This window comes from Telopea speciosissima, chromosome 4 (genome assembly GCF_018873765.1).
Source record: "Telopea speciosissima isolate NSW1024214 ecotype Mountain lineage chromosome 4, Tspe_v1, whole genome shotgun sequence".
In the NCBI taxonomy this organism is placed as follows: domain Eukaryota; kingdom Viridiplantae; phylum Streptophyta; class Magnoliopsida; order Proteales; family Proteaceae; genus Telopea; species Telopea speciosissima.
Genome location: NC_057919.1, coordinates 65236875 through 65258171, shown reverse-complemented (window position 1 = coordinate 65258171; position 21297 = coordinate 65236875). Strand labels below are relative to the sequence as shown.

Genomic DNA, 21297 nt, shown 5'->3' with positions numbered 1-21297 from the left:
GAAATTTTCTGTATAGATCTTGCAGCCCGATAAGGCAAAAAAATGGCAGAACTAGGGCGACAGACAGTCGAGTTCTCGACCGTAGTGCGTCGAGTGGCGGAGGAATCCTTCCTCTCACTCAAAGATTTGGTGGAAAAGTCGAAATCCACGGAGCAGTCGGACTCTGAAAAGAAGATTAACCTCCTCAAATACATACTCAAAACCCGGCAGCGGATGCTTCGGCTCAATGTTCTTTCCAAATGGTGCCAGCAGGTCAGTTCGAGAATATGTGGTTCTTTGCTCCCTTTTTGAGCTTGAGACTGTGGATCATATTTTTTTTTGGTGATTCCCTGGGGATGCTCCAGTTTGAGTTGGAATTTGAATACTAATAATGGAAGAAGTCCCAGTTGGTTATAGATTATTTATCTATTGATTGTGGATTTGTGGTTTGCCAATGTTATTAAAGATAGTTATTCTGTTGTTTAATATTTGTTGAAATACTTTATCTTGCGAGGGAGATTGAAGTAGTGTTAGTGTTGGACTCTATTGGCTTATGATTGGTCAGCCTTCTTGTGATTCAGATATGGATGTGACTTGTAGGTATAGCTGTTTGCATGGGTCATCAAGTTAGGTGTGGATTTTTTTTTGAAAAAAGCATAGGGTTGATTATCTCGTTGAAAATATTATTAATTGGTGCTGTTGAAGGAATTTCTATTCCGAGTAAGAATTTTATGGTGTTGATGTATCATTCAAGTTCTAACAATTTTCCCATTCATTACCTAAAATTTAAGAAGTAACAAATATGGAAGGTTATACAAATCTAGGGAAGATAATTAACTCATAGTCTCAACCTTCACTAATTATACCTAAAGGCATTGTGAAGTGTGATCTCATTCACTTCCTTAACCTTAAACCTGTGAGAGAAATAAGAAGCTACCCTTTAGTTGACAAGCTTTAGTGATCAATTCATTATCTTATATCTGCAGGAATTTATGGCTCTTTTGGCCGTCTAATGGCATTAAAGTAGTTCTTGTTGACTTCCAGTGGTTATCGATATTGTTTGTGATGATTTGAAATCCTATATGAGGCGTCAATCATAGAGAAAATAGCATTGGCTATAAGTAATAATCAATTACCGTAACAGATAATTATTAGGAAAAAGATCGCTGCCCGGTAACGCATAATGTTCTTTACATGGCCCTGTGAAGGAGTGGATTCCTTCACGAGCCACCATTTTGATCCATGTGAAGAGCTGTTTTGGTCAAACCAACTTTGGATTGGTAGTACCCCTTTGGGATAGCCACATTTTAAGTTTGTGCCTCATCTCAACCATATGTCTCTCCATATATTGAACTGTCACCCTTGACTACTACAATAGGTAATCATATAAATGATCCGGGAACAGGGTATCTTGAATCTGATTAGGGTCAGAAACTTTTTTTCTGCTAAGACTAAGAGGCTAAATACCCCATCAGAATAGGAATTTAGTAATGTGAAACAAACCCAGGAGCAGAATTAAGAGAAATCTGAAAAAAAAAAGAAAAGTTTGCACTTTTCCGTTCTATGGTCATTTTCCCTTGTCCGAAGGCCGGGCAATCCTAAGTGATTAGGAGTCGCTTCTGTCACTGCTGTTACTGCGCTTTAACAAAACTACGCAGTGGCTATTTCCAAGAAAACTAGATTTCAAAATCAAAAGAGTTCAAGAATTGATTTGAAAAGAACCCAGGATAATGTGAAGGTTCAAATGGTTGACTTGTAGGGCCAATTAATCAGAGAGTTACAAAAGAGAAAAACCTCTTCTGTTTTATAATGCAGCAGGGCTGGATTCTGTTTCTGGTCTTCTTTCACATGCAGTCCTAGTAGGGTCAACAAAATAGGTAACCAATTGAAATGATTGACAAAGACCAATCAGAAATCAAGGTGATACAATTGCGCATACTTGGAAGAATATGAGCTGAGTTTTAAAGCAATGCAGAGATTATGAGCCCTGTATAGGCGTATACAGATAGAATTGAGTAGTGGTGGAAACTATCAATGCGTCATATCATTGAATGAGCCATCAAAGTACATCCGTCTCTTGTGCCAATCTTCCATCCAATCATCAATCCCAATCCCGATCACCGGAGCGAAGCAGAAGAACCGAGTTAGGCAGCTTGAAATAGAGTTGGGGCATTAGCAGGAGTAGAAGAATATGATCTCGCACATCAGCTGGGGGAATGAAAGAATTCGAATCCATCAGAAATCATGGTGATACAATTGCGCATACTTGGAAGAATATGAGTTGAGTACTTGAGTATCAAAGCAAAGCAAAGATTACGAGCTTCTTTGGGCACAGAAAACTGACTAAAAGAATCGAGTTTTAACTGGAAACTGTACTATGACCTACTGTTCGATCAGGGTTTTAAAAATCGGATTGGAATCGGCCAATTTGACTCAGAATTGACCGATTCCGATCCCAAATAACCCCGATTCTTCACCTACTGAGTCCGACCAAGTTACACTGAGTGGGTCAATCCCGACTGATTTTGACCGGTGCCTGGATGATTCTGGCCGATTCTAGGATGATATGGATTGGAATCGATGGAGAATTCCGATTTTTTAAACCTGGCATTTAATGTGGATTCACCAAACAATTGCAGAATACAAATGTTAACAATAAGAAGAAAGAAGAACAATAGAAAGGGACAAGCACACTTCATACCATCAATCCATATGGTGTACATGCACACATCTTCTCAAAATTCACATTCCCTGATCTCAATGCCCAAAACCTGGTTACAATGACTTATTTATAAAGATTCTCTTGAAAGAAACATAACTAGACTTTTTTTTCTGGTAAATTGGAAGTTGGAACTTGTATTGCATATCTGAATCAAAAGGTGGTAAAGTACAAAGGCATAACCTGATAGGCCCGATGCACCCTTAACATAATTGAAAAGGAAAAAATAAAAGATGGAACGAAAATATCCAAAACCAGACTATACATAAACGGACATAATTTCCTGCTCAAACTAAACTTTAATTCCCAAGCCTGTGACAATTCAAATCTTTTATCTTAAAGATGTATATCCATCTCAGTTACATCACTTAAATTTAGAAGAAACCAATCCAAATAAGATACTCTCAGCTTACATTTGAAGAGACTTGATTGAAGCTAGAAGCTCCAAGGAGGGACCACATGGTTGCCTTTTCTTCCAGAATTTGAGGGCTCATGAATCTGTGTTTCCTGGCTCCAGATGGCTACTTAATGGTTGGACTTCTGGTCTGATCCTGAGATATGCATCTGGGCTTTCTATCTGGATCTGATCTGGAGCTGGATATGGGTCTAAATATGAATATTATAGATCTGCCTGCCTCAATTCATTGTATGAATATACAGATTAAGGGGACACATGTCTCCCTTCCCCCATCAAAAAGGAGGGAAAAGAAAATAGTTCTGCATGCAGCAATGAATAACATGCTCCCTAAAAATTCCCCTATCATATTACTGGTATAGCACCTAAGAAACAGTTGACAGTGTTGCTGTCAGGGGATGCTTCCTGTAACTCTGAAGGGAATTCTATCCTTTTACAGAAGAAACAGCATCTTCTGTGAAATATTTAATTCATATTGAGAAGGATATTATAGGTCACATATCCTATCCTTAACTAACCTGGTATTTTTTAATATACCCATTGGACGAACATCACAGATAAGCTGATAATACATAACATAGTATCAGTTACTATGTAAGTATTATCTGAGAGCCAGAAAATGACAAAATACTTATCAGAGAAATATAATAATTTATGTTAACCAAAGTTTTCACATTTGTTTGATGTAAGATGTGACGTGGTTTTGAGTCAGAAAATTTTCTGGAATAGCATGATTGTAGTTATTACAGTATTCTGTTATTTCTTGACTAGTTAAAGTCAGCAGACTTAACTGCTTAATCCAGGTGCATTGCTGGCTTGACCTTTTCAGGTTCCATTGGTTCAGTACTGTCAACAGCTTGCATCTACTCTTTCAAGCCATGATACGTGTTTCACCCAAGCTGCAGATTCCCTGTTTTTCATGCACGAGGGGCTGCAGCAAGCACGTGCTCCTACTTATGATGTTCCATCTTCTATTGAAGTTCTGCTAGCAGGAACTTATCAGCGCTTACCAAAATGTATAGAAGATGTGGGAATGCAGAGCTCCCTAACTGAGGATCAGCAAAAGCCTGCTTTAAAAAAGTTAGAGACGCTTTTGCGATCTAAATTGCTTGAAGTTCAAATCCCCAAAGAAATTTCTGAAATCAAAGTTTCTGATGGTACGGCACTTCTACATGTCAATGGTGAATTTAAGGTTCTCCTTACTCTTGGTTATCGTGGACATTTATCACTTTGGAGAATACTACACTTGGAACTTCTTGTGGGTGAGAGAAGGGGGCTTGTGAAGCTTGAGGAATCACGGAGACATGCTCTTGGAGATGATCTGGAACGCAGAATGGCTGCAGCTGACAACCCATTCATGATTTTATACTCAATCCTCCATGAGCTGTGTGTGGCACTTATTATGGATACCATCATAAGGCAAGTACTAGCGCTTCGTCAAGGAAGGTGGAAAGATGCAATACGTTTTGAGCTCATATCTGATGGCAGCACAGGACAAGGAGGAAATGTTGGTTCTATACAGATGGCTCAAGATGGGGAACCTGATTTGGCCGGCCTGAAAACTCCTGGTGTGAAAATCATTTACTGGTTAGATTTTGACAAAAACACTGGAGGGTCTGATTCAGTGTCGTGCCCATTCATTAAAATTGAACCTGGACAAGATCTGCAGATAAAGTGTTTTCATAGTACATTTGTTATAGATCCTCATACTGGCAAGGAGGCAGAGTTTTCCCTTGATCTAAGTTGTATTGATGTTGAGAAGTTGCTTCTGAGAGCTATTTCCTGCCACAGATACACACGCCTTCTTGAAGTCCATAGAGAACTGAGCAAAAATGGTCATATTTGTCAGGATGCAGGCGATGTTCTTCTTCAGTGCTATGCTGATGAGTCTGATGCTGACTCCAAAAAGGTTAGTCAAAGAAATAAACGATCTTGTATTTCTCTCTTGCATTTCTATAATAACTTCTAATCTTCTATACACCTGACAATGGATCTGCTTATGTTATAGTCCTTCCATGGATATGGTTGTCCTACAAATGAGATTAATATTAATCAACCAATCTATTTTTTCTGGACTCTTCACCATGCGTTCCACTGAACTTGTTTCTTTGGTTATGGTCATGAACTCAATCACACCTACGCCTTGACTACTGTTGTCTTATATGATTTTTCTGTCTGCAGAAAGATAATAAGTTCAGTGGTAAGGAATATGGAGGGGATGAAGTATTGCGTGTGCGGGCTTATGGATCATCATATATAACGCTTGGAATAAACATCAGGTTTGGCTACTCTTCCATTGAAGTTTTTGTCTTTGCCTGTCTAATCTACTCCAGCTATACTGTTTGATATGCATTATCTGCTGATCTACGTGGCATCAGAATTATAAAAGAGGATGTCTGGGAAGAGCTGACAGCAAATATAATTTGTTTCTGAGACTACTACTGTTTTTTATTCTTTTATCTGGAGCAATTATATGGGTTAGAATAAACTATGTTACAAGGATTTAGATACTGCCTTACTGAATTACATGTCTATACATGTCAACACGGATTGGTCACAGATGCAGTACTCTCTCTCTCTCTCTCTCTGTCTATCTATCTATCTATCTATATATATACATATGTTAGAAGAAAAAGGAAGAAGAAGAGTGCTGCTGGATAAGAATGAGGAGGTAAAGAGTAGAGTGGGGCAAGAAAGGAGGAGGAGAAGGGCTGGAGATAAGCGGACGCGGGAAGATGAAGGGGGCTCTGTAGAGAAGAAGCCGGGGGGGTTGGGGAGGGTAGAAGGAGCAGCGTACCTGTTTGGAGTCTCTTCTTGCCTCCATGAGTCTTTCACTCTCTGGTTTGACAATCGATGGGTCTTTTGTTCCTCACTTCCTCTTTGTGTCTCTTGGAGGTTTTTAGTGAATATGACGGATGCAAAGACATTGGTCCTGAAGCTATGAGCCTTATGTAGAACATTTGTTTAGGAATCATTCTCTTATCAATTAAATAGGGTGATATAATAGACCTAAGGTAAGGGACGACCTCGGGACAACAGTAGGGTTGCTCCATTGTGACCTAGTGGTCATGGGGTTCTCGAGTTGGGAAACAGCCTCTCTGCGAAGCAGGGGTAAGGCTGCGTACATTATGACCCTCCCCAGACCCTGTAGTGGCGGGAGCCTCGTGCATAGGGTATGCCCTTTTTTATGATATACCCAAGTTCTCAATGTCTCATTAGGTCCACTCTTTAGAATCTCCCAGTTTACCACATGTCAGCATTTATGGTTCTGAGGAAAGTTGTTGTGCAACTTGGAAAAATATTAGGAATTTCATGTGGGAATCTGGGAAGAGAAAGAGGGATCACCTATTGATTGGGACACAGTTAGTTTGCCAATAGAGGAAGGGGGATTAGGTATTGGAAACATCCCCCACCATAATGCCTCTCTTCTAGCTAAATGGATATTGAGGTTCCAAAAAGAAACCCCAAGCGCTGTGGGGTGCTTTTGATCCCAAATCGAAAAATGGCTTGACGAAGGGAGGTTCAGAGACCATAATAGTAAGCAAGGTCACAATGAGGGCCCCCGGAAGAGCATTAGTTGCCTCCTACCAATCTTTCTTTGTTGAATCAGGTATGATGTAGTGGGGGGGGGGGGGTAGGAGATTTTGGGAGGATATTTGGTGCAGATTGCAGAGAGATTCCTTGGAAGGATCTGTGGCCTAGGTTGTATTTAATTTCTAATAAGGAACATGACAGTGTGTTGTCACATGTCCTCGGTTGTCAACCTGTCATAGCTTTTGTATTTAATTTCTAATAAGGAACATGACAGTGTGTTATCACATGTCCTTGGTTGTCAACTTGTCATAGATTGGAATTTGATAAGATGGTGATGCAAGTACAGGGGCTACTTGAGCTTCTTCAATTTGTAACCCTTTTTAAAGACCTCAAGGAGAAGCAGGTTGGATTTTGATTAGTCACGAAGTCCTTATCTATTGTTTTGTGCGACATAGTATCATTGTCTATGCAGACGATGTGGAGAACACCAGTGGTTCTTTCCCTATAAGGTATATTGAAATCCAAATATCTCATGATATGTAGCATGATCACAAAAGTTTCTTAATTCTGATCTTGTACCAAAAGAAAAACTTGGTTGGATGATGTGTCTTCATGTATGTGTAAAGTGCAAGAGTGGGGGTGGGGGACTTTGTCAACCATCTACTTCTTAATTGATCCTTTGCCAATCAGGGCTGTGATGTAGATTAACCACCTAAAGGATTTATTTATTTATTTATTGGAAATAAGGTTTGGGTTGGGTTATATACATGTTGGGCCTTTGTTCCCAAGGGTTTTCAATGTTATAGGTCACTTTTATGGACCTCAAGTATGGGTAATTAGGTTGCATACGGGATTAGTTGTTTTAGTTCCAAATTTAGTTTTATTTTGGTGTTTTTGTTCATAAATTGAACCGGTTCAACCAATGGTTCAATTTAAGTGATTTTAGTAGTCTTCTTTTAAGTGTTTAGTGGGGCTGGATTAGGACTCTGTTTTGAGTCTATTTCAGTTTTCTAGTCAGTTTAAGTTACCTAATAGGTTCATGATTGGGTTAGGCCTTTCCTTTTTAGTGTAGGAGTCTATTTTTGAGTTTTTTATATAAAGGTTGTAAGGGGGCAAATATTGAACACGAATTTTGACATTAATGAAAAGCTTTTTGCTGCTCTTCTTCTCCATTGAAGATTTTTGTCTTGTGTTTGATTAAGGCTGGTGGGATCGGTGTTTGATCCGATTAATCAATTCTTATATATTACTACCTTTTGCTTTTATTTCTTTCTATCACTTTATTTTTAAATATCCAAAAAAGAAAAGAAAAAAAGACCCAGGTTCACAGCCAAAAGATATGGACAGATACTAAGAATGCTCATCATACATATAATTTTTTTAGTGCAAGGTAAAGTAGGTAATAACTTGTTTACATGTGTTAAAAAATGTTTATTCCCCAAGTCTGAAATTCTGTTTTTGATGGTCTGACGAGTCTAACACCCTATGTTAAGTTTCTGGCTCCAGCACAATTACCTACACCCTTATCCTGATATCCTAGAGTATAAAGTGGTCTGCTGAACATGTGAGTGAAACCAGGCTGACCATCATATAATCACCATGCATGATTTTCAGTGTTTTTCTTTTAAATAAAAAAAATCAGTAGCAGAATTTTTTTAGAGGCGAACCTTGTCGCAACGGTAATGTTGCTCCATTGCGACCTAGTGGTCATGGGTTCGAGTCGGGAAACAACCTCTCTACAAAGCAGGGTTAAGGCTGCGTACATTGTGACCCTCCCGAGACACTGCAGTGGCAGAAGCCTTGTGCACTGGGTACATCCTTTTGTAGTTACAGAATTTTGTTGAGAAAGAAAAAGAATAAAATGGAGTAGAGAAATATTTTTGTTTGGGTATTGACCTTTTTTATCTGGGGTGGGGTGGGGGTGCCGGGACATTCTAAGGGTGGGGGAGTGCTGTGCCATTATGGATAAGTGCATGATACCACACTGTAGCATGCAGCCTAAAGACTTTAATTTTGACTATCCGACTCTTCACCTTAGAAAAGCAGCATGGGTATCAACTTACCTACGTGGTGCTCAGCGAGTCAGACTGATCCTTTAGGGCCGTCTAGTTTTTCTTACATTGTCCAACTTGAGCAAGGTGTTAGCGATGGGGAACCTGGATTGAGTTGACCATTCCTTTGCTGATTTTGAAGCTAGTTTTCGGTATATTGTTCAACTTGGGCAAGGATTTAGAGGTGGGGAACAAGGATGGGATTAGCCATTCCTTTGCTGATTCCTAAGTAAAGTGAAGCTATCATTGTCGATCTTGGCTGAGATTGGGATTGGTAGGTATTGGCTGATTCTGATTTGATATGGCAGATCCAGTAGTGGATCCACTGATCCTTGAATCATTGGGCTCATGTTCTTCAATTCCCTGTCTATAGGGCTTCCTTTGCAATACAAAATAAATAATGTCACTGAAAGGGGCAAATCTAACACTGATAAATCAAAGCCACTTTTCAAGGATCATTTTTTCCGAACACATCATTCTCTTGGCGACCTAGAAGTGCAGACTCCTTAAGAGATGCCTTAGCTTGTTTGGATGGGGGGTGGGGGCGGGGGTGGGGGGGAGAGAGTTTATATTTATAGGGCCATCCAATTGTGCAGTTAAAGCCACTGCTTTTGATGGAGGGCTTCATTGGGGCTCGGTTTTGTGCATAATGTAAAATTGTGTGCTTATGTATATCTAACTATAATATACAGTTATCACTTGGCTATTAGCCAAATAACAGTTCCATTGGGCATTAGGGGTGTTGTCAGATTGTGGCATGGTAGTAGGGGTTTCTTGGCCAGTTGGTGAAGGGGATTTTACATAAACAGAACTGAAGGTATTGAGAACAGGGATCCACTTGTTAGTTGAGAAAGTTTGCGCACTCGTGAAATAGTTGAGGGTGATCCAGCAAATGCAATTAAGCTGATGCAACAAGCTGTGGAGGTTCTGTGGCACTATGTGCAGCTTATCAGGCCCATTAGACAGTCAGCACAACCCAACTGAATATTCTTTTCCAGTGGGCATCAAGAAGTACAGATGAAGTGGCTGATTAATTGGCAAAGCAAGGTGTTATGAGACCTATGCTCTGTTTTGGGGATGATATCTCTTTGTAAGGAGTAATGTAATTGTTTTCAGATTGGCTCTTGAGCCTTGATCCTCTACGATTATATGCGCTTCTGTACTTTGGTTTCCATTATGAATAAATGTTAAATAGAAAAAGAAGCTAGAGAATAGAGAGAGCTTATTTAAGAAGCAAAGAATGAACTTTAGAATCAAAGGAGTTTAGAAGATAGTTTCTTCAAGAGGCTAAAGAGTAGCTTCCTTTAGAAGTCACGTAATCTCTAATTTTCTTAACCCTTAAGAAAGCAACTCTCAGGCAAAATGACAGAAATAACCTCATCTAGACATCTAGTACCTTACAATATTGCTACCATATAAAACTGAAAAAATAACCTCCAAGAAATAAGATTTTAACTAAGAAAAGTACTCACACCCCAAATCTGAACAAGTGAAAACAACCCTATAAAGTGAACCCAAAATAACTAAATCCTTTGCTTGGCTGGTCACCCCTCAATAGATTAGTCTATTAATTCAATTGGCTTCCCGATGCAGTTAAATCGTCTAAATAGGCTTATTTTATTAGAAATAAGCCTTGGATTGGGTTATTTAGGGGCCTTTAGTCCAATGGTTTTTCATTGTAATGGATCACTTTAATGGGCCTGTAATATGGGTATAGGCTAGGCATGCAGGATTAATTAAGTGTCTTTATTTCTTTATTTTAGATGTCGTTAAGTGTTTTAGTTAGGCTGGATTTCTATAAGTCCAGTCTTGTTTTGAGCCAGTTTTCGTTTTTATTTTAGTTTCCTAGTCAGTTTAGGTTACCTTATTAGGTAAGGATTGGGTTAGGCCTTTCCTTTTAGTGTTTCAGTCTGTTTTTGAGTTTTCTATATAAGTTTGCTAGGGGGACCAGCATGATGGTACACGAATTTTGATTAATGAAAAGTTTTGTGCACCATTTTAGGGTAAGGTTGTGCTGAAGTATATTCTGGTGTTCATGCTCATTGTCATATTCTGTTTTGATGTCTTCCTTCCTTCTGGAATTGTAGGAATGGGCATTTTCTTCTCCAAGCTTCCAGAAATATTCTCATGCCATCTGCCGTGTTAGATTGTGAAGAAGCTCTAAACCAGGGTAGCATGGCTGCAGCAGAAGTATTTATTGACTTGAGAAGCAGCAGTGTTTTACACCTATATGCATCAATTGGCAGGTTTTTGGGCCTTAAGGTACATTTTTCTTTACCTATTTTGCCCTTTTGCTAATGATACCCGTTTTGCCCTCAGTGGGTGGCTTGTAGACTCACCGATAAATATTTTTCCAAAGGAGAACTTTTAGTTGGAATTCATGATTCAGCATACTTTTATGATTTTGTGTTTGTTTCATCCCAATTCCTTTTGCTATCCAAAAAAAAAAAGTGCCATTGCCAGGTTCATACACCCATATCCCCATGTTCCTCCTGAAGCGATATCATATGTTATTCTACCGTCACTTCAAAGTTCAAACTACTCAAATCACTACAGATCTACTAGGGTGGTTCATCATTTTTTCAAATCGGTATTATCAAAGCACCAATCTTTTTAGTTATGAATGAGCTCTAAACTTCCCTCAATCTTTTAGCATCTTCTCAAATGCTTCCACCAACCATGGTACACTCAGTCTCTTTACTCTTTAACATTGTTAGGATATTTCTTGGGATTTCTGTATTGGTGAGAAGAGATTGATTGATAGAATCTTCATTTAATTAAAGGGGTGTACTCAATTGTTAAAACCCTTCAAGCCATTGGATCGTTCAGACTATAGCTATGCTTGTGAAAGAAATTACAAGAATATGTCAAACGGATCAAATAGAAATAAGACTACTCAAGTGGAAGAACATAATACTAGCAAACCAACATTAATGGATGCCAAAACAAAGAGTGAACAACATGTTTTTGTGACTGGATTACGAACATTAAGAAGAACAAAGTTTTAATAAAAAACAATGTCATGAGTCCCAAATGGTTGACCATAAGTGGTCGACTAGTTGCAACTCAAGTCATCAACTAGTTGCACCTAAGTGATTGACATACTGGTAGCAAATAACTTATGCACGAGTTGGTCCATGCCGCAAAATGCCTAGGCAAAACTTCAATTATATTCATACTAGAAACATATGCTGCAGCCTTGGAAGAAGAAATAGAAGAATAGTGTTCAAAAAATTTAAGTCAGTGTTATAGATGTAATACAGTTCTGGTAGAGGATAAAATAGTGCAAGATGTAGTGACTTCCTTTCCCTTCTAGTACCAGCAACATGAAACTGAAAAATTGGATAGAATGCCTTTTCCCCCAGCTAATAAGAACAACATTGTTGTTAAATTGGAAAAGGTTGGCAGGGTGAAGACAAGTCTCTGAAAGCAGTTTACAGTGGTGGTCACCAACTCTTCTGGAAATGGATGTATGCTGTTAGCCTTTCGGTGATATGGAGTGGAGATTAAAGAATCCTAGAGATTTCTGTATTTGAAGGAGAGCCCTGCAATTATCTCATTTGCTGATGGCTGAGCCATTCTTTTAGATGATCATTATAAGGTTCTTAATAAGATTTGTGAGTGGGTTCAGTATCTATTGTTCCCACTGAGTTGCTGGTTATCAAGGCATTCTTACTAAAGAAGCTAGTTGAAGGGATCAGATGCATACCGTTGCACCTTTAGAGAAAAGCTTTTCAGGATTTTGCAAACTATGCAATGGACTTTGGAGTGATTTTTCCATATCAATGAAACCATTGGTGGGACGAGAGTTATGACCCTCCCCAGACCCCGCAGTGGCGGGAGCCTCGTGCACTGGGCACACCCTTCTTCTTAATGAACCATTGGTGGATGAGAGTTATTTCTTAAAGGGGTTTGCAGGAATTTCTTCCTATCAATGAGATTCCCCCCCCCCCCCAAAAAAAAAGTTTGTAGGGGTAAAAGAGAGAAAAATCTTAAATTTATGATTTAATGGATATTTTTGGTCTTTATTGCTATCAGTATGTCATGTCGTTCCTTAATTTAAAAATGCCATCATTCTTTTAGTTGTCGATAACTCCATTGAGGAGGCATTTATTTGTCAATGCTTCAGCTCAAAATAAATGCCTAGACATTGATTTGACACTTTGACAATCTTGCTTTGTATCTTATGTACTCACTCGTTTCCTCATTTCTTGACCTGCCAGTTTTAATTGTAAGAAATTGATGACCTTATCTTCTTTTCTACTCTCCCAATAGATATGCCATGAATAACTGAATTTTCTTGTGTAATTGCCTTCGCTTTGGCATTCATTTTATCTTGTGTGAAGTTTGTAGATGTGTGTGTGAGTTATTTATTTATTTATTTAAAGCCATTGTGTTCACATTCTGTTGTTAGATGGGTCCAAGTGAACATATCCTCCATTTCCAGTCCAAATTTGACTGTCCTACTCATTCTACCTTTCCAATTTGTCATATGGTATGGATGGTGAGAATAGATGACCACAAAAAAGTACGTGTAAATTGGATCATTGACATAAATGGTCACGTTGATTGTTGGCCTGAGATTCCCGAGGTAGGATCCTCAAATTGTTGTGGTGTCTGATACCGCCCTCGGACAATATCTATAAGGGGATTCCCATGCTTTATAGTTTATATGCTTTCCTCTTGCATAGCATGCAAATATAACAAGCAGAACTTTTGATTCTTGCAGGTGTATGAACAAGGTTTAGCTGCAGTTAAAATACCCAAGACCGTCTTGAGTGGGTCAGGTTCATTGCTGATGGGGTTCCCACAGTGTGGTAGCTCTTATTTTCTACTGATGCAACTTGATAAGGACTTCAAACCGCTTTTTAAACTGCTCGAGACCCAGCCAAATCAATCTGGAAGATCCCATACTGGTGACTCCAATCATGTTATACGCTTCAACAAGATCGACATCGGTCAGTTGCAGATACTAGAGGATGAAATGAACTTAAGTCTTCTTGATTGGGAACAACTACTTTCTTCATTGCCTAATGCTGTAGGCTCCAATCAGACATCTGAGCATGGCCTTATTTCTGAGTTTGGTCTAGATGTTTCTACACGGTTTGCTGGATGTCCTCAGTCTAGTTTTTCATCAGTGGTTGATGAAGTGTTTGAGCTTGAGAAAGGGACATCAATACCTCCTTATCCTGTTCATACTCATCAGTCTATATCATTTAATTCATCTCCTGCCTCTACTTTTAGCTCTATTCCAATGTATAATCAAGGCATAAAACCTGGAATCTCCTCTCCTAAGTGGGAAGGAGGTTTGCAATTTCCTCAGATTAATAATGTTTCGAAATCTTCTTCTGTTGGTCCCCATTTCAGTAGTTCTATATATGCTTCAAACAATTTGAAGGGAGTAATCCAATCCAGTAGTCTGGTAAGAAGCCCGTCTAATAAAAAACTGTCGTCTTCAAAATCTGAACAAGATTTGACTTCTCTTGGATCTCCACATTCAGTGGAAGCTGGCCCTTGTTCTCCTATGGATGAAGGTCAGGTGAGGCTTTTGAATGAATCTTCGAAGGAGGCAGTTTCAGGCAGCCGCTCATCACGAATGTTATCTCTGTTAGGACCAACAGGCCCTCAAGCGTCTGCAACCATGAAGCTAAATGGGGTTCGAAGCTCACCTAACCTTGTTGCATCTTCTAGAGCTGCTAGATCGAGCTCGTGGAATATCACCCCCGTATGTAAGATGCCTGCTCCGAAATTTTACATTGTTTTATCTGGGTTTTATGCATTCTTGGTGCTGACTAATTTTGATTGACTGATGTTCTTTTTCAAGGCAACACACCAGAATCTGGGACTTGCCACAACACAAATCTTGATGTCCCACCTAAAAATGAGAAAAACCGAAGAAAGCGTTCAGTTTCAGATATATTAAAGTTCATTCCCTCACTTCAAGGGGTAGAAGACACTTCACAATTTTGTAAGAGGATGAAAATCTCAGAATCAGATTCTAGGCATCCTCCTGCTTCACAAGCACTCAGACCATCAGAATTGATGAGTAAACCTGAGGGATTTACATATGGGAATCTTTTAGCTGAAGCAAATAAAGGGAGTGCACCTTCTAACGTATATGTTACAACTCTTCTTCATGTGGTCAGGCACTGCTCTCTCTGTATCAAGCATGCTCGACTTACTAGTCAGATGGATGCTCTTGACATTCCATATGTTGAAGAAGTGGGCCTGCGAACACCATCCTTGAATTTGTGGTTCAGGCTACCTTTCGCCAGAGAGGATTCATGGCAACACATTTGCTTGCGACTTGGGAGACCTGGAAGCTTGTATTGGGATGTCAAGATAAATGATCAGCACTTTAGGGACTTGTGGGAACTTCAGAAGGGAAGTATGAATACAGCATGGGGTTCAGGTGTTCGTATTGCCAATACATCTGATATAGATTCCCATATACGCTATGATTCAGAGGGCGTTATCCTTGGTTATAGGTCTGTTGAGGATGATAGCATTAAAAAGTTAGTTGCTGATTTACAAAGACTTTCTAATGCTCGTTTGTTTGCTCTTGGAATGCGGAGACTTCTTGGAGTAAGAGCAGATGATAAACAGGAAGAAATCAGTGCAAACTCCGACAACATAACATCTGTTGTAGTCAAAGGTGCTGCTGAGGTTGCCGATAAGATATCAGAACAAATGAGGAGGCAATTTAGAATAGAAGCTGTTGGTCTTATGAGTTTGTGGTTTAGTTTTGTTTCTGGGGTGGTGGCTCGCTTTGTTGTTGAGTGGGAATCAGGAAAAGATGGATGCACAATGCATGTTTCTCCAGAACAGCTTTGGCCACATACAAAGGTCTGTCCCCCCATACAAAGAACAGGACACTAGCGGACGAGGAATATTAAATTTAAGTACTTTTTAAAGATCCCCCCCCCCCACCCCAAGGGAAAAAAGATTGATTTTCTCACAAGTGCAAATATTAACTGCTCATATTTATACTCATGATTGTGATTCCTTTTGTATTGTTTGGTTCCAAGGTATTGCTACTGACCCTGGCCTTCAAAGGCACAAAGGGGTTGAGGGTGTCAATTTAGTCTGCTGGATATGAGCATGTTCGCCAACTCATCTATTGATCGGAGTTATGAACGGAGAAGTTGTAACCTTCTTTTGATTGTCCTTTGTCTTTTTCCCAAAAAATCTTTTTAAGTCGGGTAAAAAAGGATATTCAAACTAATTGGAAGTGACATATATATATATATAACCACCTCTGTTTGTTGGGAAAGAGCAGTTTCATCTTCGTCAGGTTTTCTAGTTTCAAGAAGACCAGCAATCAATCTCATTCTTGAAAATTAAGAAAACGACATAATGATGTGTCATTTTCAAATTATTTCGAAAACCCTTTTTTACCCCACTTAAAGAACTTTTGGGAACAAGACAAGGGGCAATCAAGAGAAGGTTACAACTTCTCAGTTCACCACTTTGGTTACAATAAGAAGCACCCTATATATAATTATATGTAATATAGTATAGTATACTATGATCTTGCTTTTTGGGCCCCATGATAAAGAAGTTGACAGCCTTTCTGTTAAAATCTTTATGTTTAGGAATTATAGCGTCTGTTCACTGGTGCTTGAAATATTTAGTTAACTGATATGTGTTGCCTTCTTGTCTCTGTCCAAAGCCAATCATTGAAATTATGTAATGCAACTGATGTTGCCATGTATGGCCTATAGTCCAAAATACTTGGTAGGATTGAAGGCTAATAACCTCAGAGTTGTATTCAGACACCGTGATTGCTTTTAAGGCAATGCTTTTTGCAGTCAAGATTGTTGGTGGAATTTTCACCATTGATTTTCTTTTTCCTGATTCATTGATATTATGTGTAATTCCATCAGCAAATTTTCATCAACTGCTCAGCAGGTCCAGCACTATTATTAAGCAATTTCCCCTTGTTGCCTACAGTTTCTGGAAGATTTCATTAATGGAGCTGAGGTGGCATCCCTTTTGGACTGCATTCGCTTGACTGCAGGACCATTATTTTCTCTAGCAGCTGCAACTCGACCTGCACGGGCTGGTCCTGCTTCTGGTGCCCCTGGTGTAACTGCTGCACAATCTGCTATCCCAAGGCAGAATGGTTTCGTACCAACTCAGGGAGTGATGCCAAGCAGTTCATCTTCACATGTTCCTCAAGCTGCATCTGCTCCTGTCGGGAATCCCATTACAAGTACGGTTGTAGGTCCTCTTGGGAGTCACAACCTTCCTGCAACGGCAACGTTGGCTGTTGCTGGGAGAGGTGGCCCTGGAATCGTTCCTAGCTCACTGTTGCCCATTGATGTCTCCGTTGTACTGCGTGGTCCCTACTGGATACGCATAATCTACCGTAAACACTTTGCAGTTGACATGCGCTGTTTTGCTGGAGATCAGGTTTGGCTACAGCCGGCAACACCACCAAAGGGTGGGCCTGAGATTGGGGGTTCTTTGCCATGTCCACAGTTTCGGCCTTTCATTATGGAGCATGTAGCTCAGGAATTGAATGGCTTAGAACCTAATTTCTCTGGTAGCCAACAGACAGTAGGAATTACAAACTCTAGCAATTCAAATCAAAGCTCAGGTTCACAGCTTTCAGCAACCAACGGAAGCCGGGTTAATATTACAGGTTCTGGTGTAATATCTAGATCGACTCCAATGGCAGGGAACCAGGCATCTGGTATAACCCGTGTAGGCAATGCACTTTTGGCGTCCCAAAATTTAGTGTCTGTTGGCTCAGGATTACCTATACGCAGATCACCTGGCACAAGTGTCCCTATTCATATGAGAGGAGAATTCAACACAGCTTTCATTGGGCTTGGGGATGATGGAGGGTATGGTGGTGGATGGGTTCCCCTTGTTGCTCTTAAAAAGGTTTTAAGAGGCATTCTCAAGTACCTTGGAGTACTATGGCTCTTTGCACAATTACCTGCTCTTCTGAAGGAGATCCTGGGTTCAATTCTAAAAGAAAATGAAGGGTCGCTTTTAAATTTGGACCAGGAACAGCCAGCCTTGCGCTTCTTTGTGGGGTAAGATCTATATCTTCTCTTTTGATTTGTTAGTGGAGTATGATGCATGCTGTATCCTCTTGTTGAAATCTATTTGACATGATAGTGAAAAATCATTTTACTAATTACTTCCTGTACATTACAGATCCTCTGTAATTGATTTACCCTGCTGCCATATTATTATTACTGTTGGGGGAAGGTAGTCGGTGTAGGGAAAAAGAAATCTGCAGTGTATATTATTGGTGCCAAATCTAGCTGCATTGACGAGCCTGAGATGTTTCTTCTGTGCTTTTCCACTAACTACTAAACAGGTCATAAAGATGCTTGAGGTACAGCTCAAGCAGCCAATGTTCCAGGTTTCAGGTTTTGACCCTGGACGAGACCGAAACTTCCCAAGTTTTGACCGAAATCTGGGATTTTCTGGGCCAAAATCAAAACCTAGGTTTCGACGCCCAATTATTATTATTTTTTTTTGACCTTTTTTGTGCTGCATTGCTTCCTATTTTTTTTAATCATTTTTTACACCTATGCCATGAATTAGTTTCACAAAAAAACCACCGAAAATGGTACTTGTAGTTTGGACCAAAGTTTGCTAGTGTACGCTGAATTCTGCTTTACATAATTTAGTTATTGGAAATGTTGACATGCAATTAAAATAATCAAAACATACATTTGGTTAGGGAAATACAACACTCACCACTCAATACCACTTGGAGTTTCTTGGTGGTTCTAATCCACGAGCTGCGTATGACTGAAGATTTCGTTGACGCTCCTCTGAATGCGAGCACATATGTACCCCATGACATATTTTGTGCCTAGATGTTCTGATAGTCCATGATAACCCACCTATAAGCCTCATCATCAACATACCAGAGGTATCCTAACCTAGTAATGTAGTACTGAATTTTAATGATCAAATTAGGGAGATTTTAAATATAAAAAAATCAAGTGGTTGGATGGGGTTGGAAGTAAGGTCGAGTGTAGGGAATAGGAATGGGAAGTTTTGCTGAAAATCTGACCTCAATTGGATGGTTAGATCAGCAATTATGGGTAATTCCTAGAGGTGATAGGAATAGGTGTAAAACAGTAATTTAGGGACTGAAATAGGGTTTGAAGGTTGAAACTAGGTTGCTGATTTCAGACATGAAATAATCTAAAATCAGTAGCCTAAGCGATGCATGAAATCAGAATAGAATTAAACTATGGGATGGCCTATAAATCATAGCTATAATGGAGGGTAGGGGTAGAATAGAAAATCTGAAATATCTTAAGATCCAACTATTCTGAAGTAATTTAATTTTCTTTGACTCCTGTTTTCCCGTCTAAGAGTTCCTTGATTTTCAAATTACTTTAAGGTTAGTCATTGGACCTCTCTCATCTTTTGAAGTGATCCTATTTCCTATATTTGTGTTTAATTCCTAGAGTTTGGCTCTCATCTAAGAGAGTTGAGTTTTTAGGTTAATTTTGGGTTGTGTGTTTGAGTTGGGTTTGCTTGGGGTCCTATCTGGGAGGGTTTAGGGTTCTTCCTACCTACCCCCCGTCAGATTGCCCTTGAATTTGATGTGGTAAATGGTAATAGTGGAGGTTTAGTACATTGATCATGATGGTGGACACTTGAAGTCAATTCACTCAATGTCTTGGAGAGCCATTTCTACTACCAAAAATGATTGTTCTACTCAAGCCACCTCGTGATCTTCAACCAATTATGCGCTTCAATACAATTAACTGGAGTAAGCGCTATTGCCTGTTTACGATACTGAGTTGCTTGATTGGAAGAGCCTCAGCCATTTCAAAGTCTCACTCTCAAATTCAACCAAAAAAAAAAAGTGTCTTCTTGTCAAATGGCCGTTATCCCCTTTTGAGTAGTATTAAATTTGTGCCTTTGTTATAAATTATCACTCTATATATGGGCTTATGCAAAGGAAGGGGTTGTTTCAGACCTAAAACTCTCCATGATAACCAAGTGCCACCCAACTTGTGATTAACAGACTTCTGAGTAGAAAGAATATGGGGTTTTAGGACACTCTGGGAAAAAATAAAAAATAAAAATTTGAGGCTGCAGAGTCAAGACACCCTATGTGCCATTGTTTTCTTATCTTTGCCCCCTTTCCCTATATCCTTTTCGATAAATGTTTAGGAGTTTTTATTTTTTATTTTTTATTTTGGGTGTGATTTATTGATTTTTTCAAGATTGGAGAACTAAAATGGGTTATTCCATGACTAATATATTTCATCCCCTAATCAATCATGTAATTTTGTGCTGTGGTCACACCCTTTTGCTGTTGGGCTATGCTTACCTTGATGATTCTCTACTTGATGCTTGAAAACTATATGTACAATTTGCACATCAAATGCTGACAGTTTCAGTCATGATCTACACAGTTGCAACTGGACACAGACACATGAAAAGTCTCATAATTTGAAGTATTTGTTTTTTCACAGGGTTTCCCTTACCTTTTCCTCTCCCAGGATCTGACATAGTATTTCTGCAGGGGGTATGTATTTGCAGTAAGTGTCCACAGAGTACAACTTCTTCTGCAAGTCTTGAGTGTGAAACGTTTTCATCATCAACAACAACAACAGCAACAAAGCCAAGCCAATGCTCAAGAGGAACTAGCCCCCACTGAAATATCTGAGATATGTGACTACTTCAGTCGCCGTGTTGCTTCAGAACCCTATGATGCATCTCGAGTTGCATCCTTCATTACCCTTCTCACTTTACCCATTTCAGTTCTCCGGGAATTCTTGAAATTGATTGCTTGGAAAAGAGGATTAGCGCAGGCACAGGGTGGAGATATTGCCCCTGCACAGAAGCCTCGCATTGAATTGTGTCTTGAGAATCATTCTGGGTCAGCCATAGATGAGAACCATGTGAATTCTTCAATAGCAAAAAGCAACATCCATTATGACCGACTTCATAATTCTGTTGATTTTGGGCTCACAGTGGTTCTTGATTCTGCTCACATACCCCACATAAATGCTGCTGGTGGAGCTGCTTGGTTGCCGTATTGTGTTTCTGTGAGATTGAGATATTCATTTGGGGAGAATCCCCATGTATCTTTTCAGGGAATGGAGGGGAGCCATGGAGGCCGTGCTTGCTGGTTGCAAAGGGAAGAGTGGGAGAGGTGCAAACAGAGGGTTGCTCGAACAGTGGAGGCGAATGGAAGTTCGGCAGGAGATGCTACTCAGGGAAGGTTGAGAGGAGTTGCAGATAGCGTGCAAAGAGTACTTCAATCGTGCCTTCAAGGGCTGAGGGATGGCAGTACAGCTAGCTCTGGTGCAACATAACTGATGTTTATCTCACAGTGAGATTTGTGCATTGGGATCTCGGCAGCAGATGAAACTGGCTTTGGGTTGCTCGCTTCACTGAAGTGTGTCAGATGAAACCTCGTTGATTGGGCCCCAATGAGCGTTTGAGTAGATGGTATCATTTGCGACCACCTGTGGATTTAGATTCTGCTGAGAGTTGCCCTTTGGGCTTCCACAATGGTTTCGCAGAAATTTCTTCAGTCTGGAGAATGAGGAGAATTAGAAAAATAATGGATGACTCAAATCGGTATTTGATTGTTTGGA

At 39.7% G+C, this 21297-nt stretch overlaps 1 protein-coding gene across 1 annotated transcript; it reads left to right on the top strand.

Moving 5' to 3' along the window:
• On the top strand, window positions 1–21021 carry LOC122658660 (mediator of RNA polymerase II transcription subunit 14-like). The gene is made up of 8 exons (XM_043853702.1): window positions 1–252; window positions 3943–5022; window positions 5295–5392; window positions 10786–10960; window positions 13428–14427; window positions 14523–15544; window positions 16652–17745; window positions 20217–21021. The coding sequence occupies exons 1-8, from the start codon at window positions 43–45 to the stop codon at window positions 21010–21012; spliced, it is 5475 nt and encodes a 1824-aa protein (XP_043709637.1). The 5' UTR covers window positions 1–42; the 3' UTR covers window positions 21013–21021.
• Window positions 21022–21297: the final 276 nt, after the last annotated feature.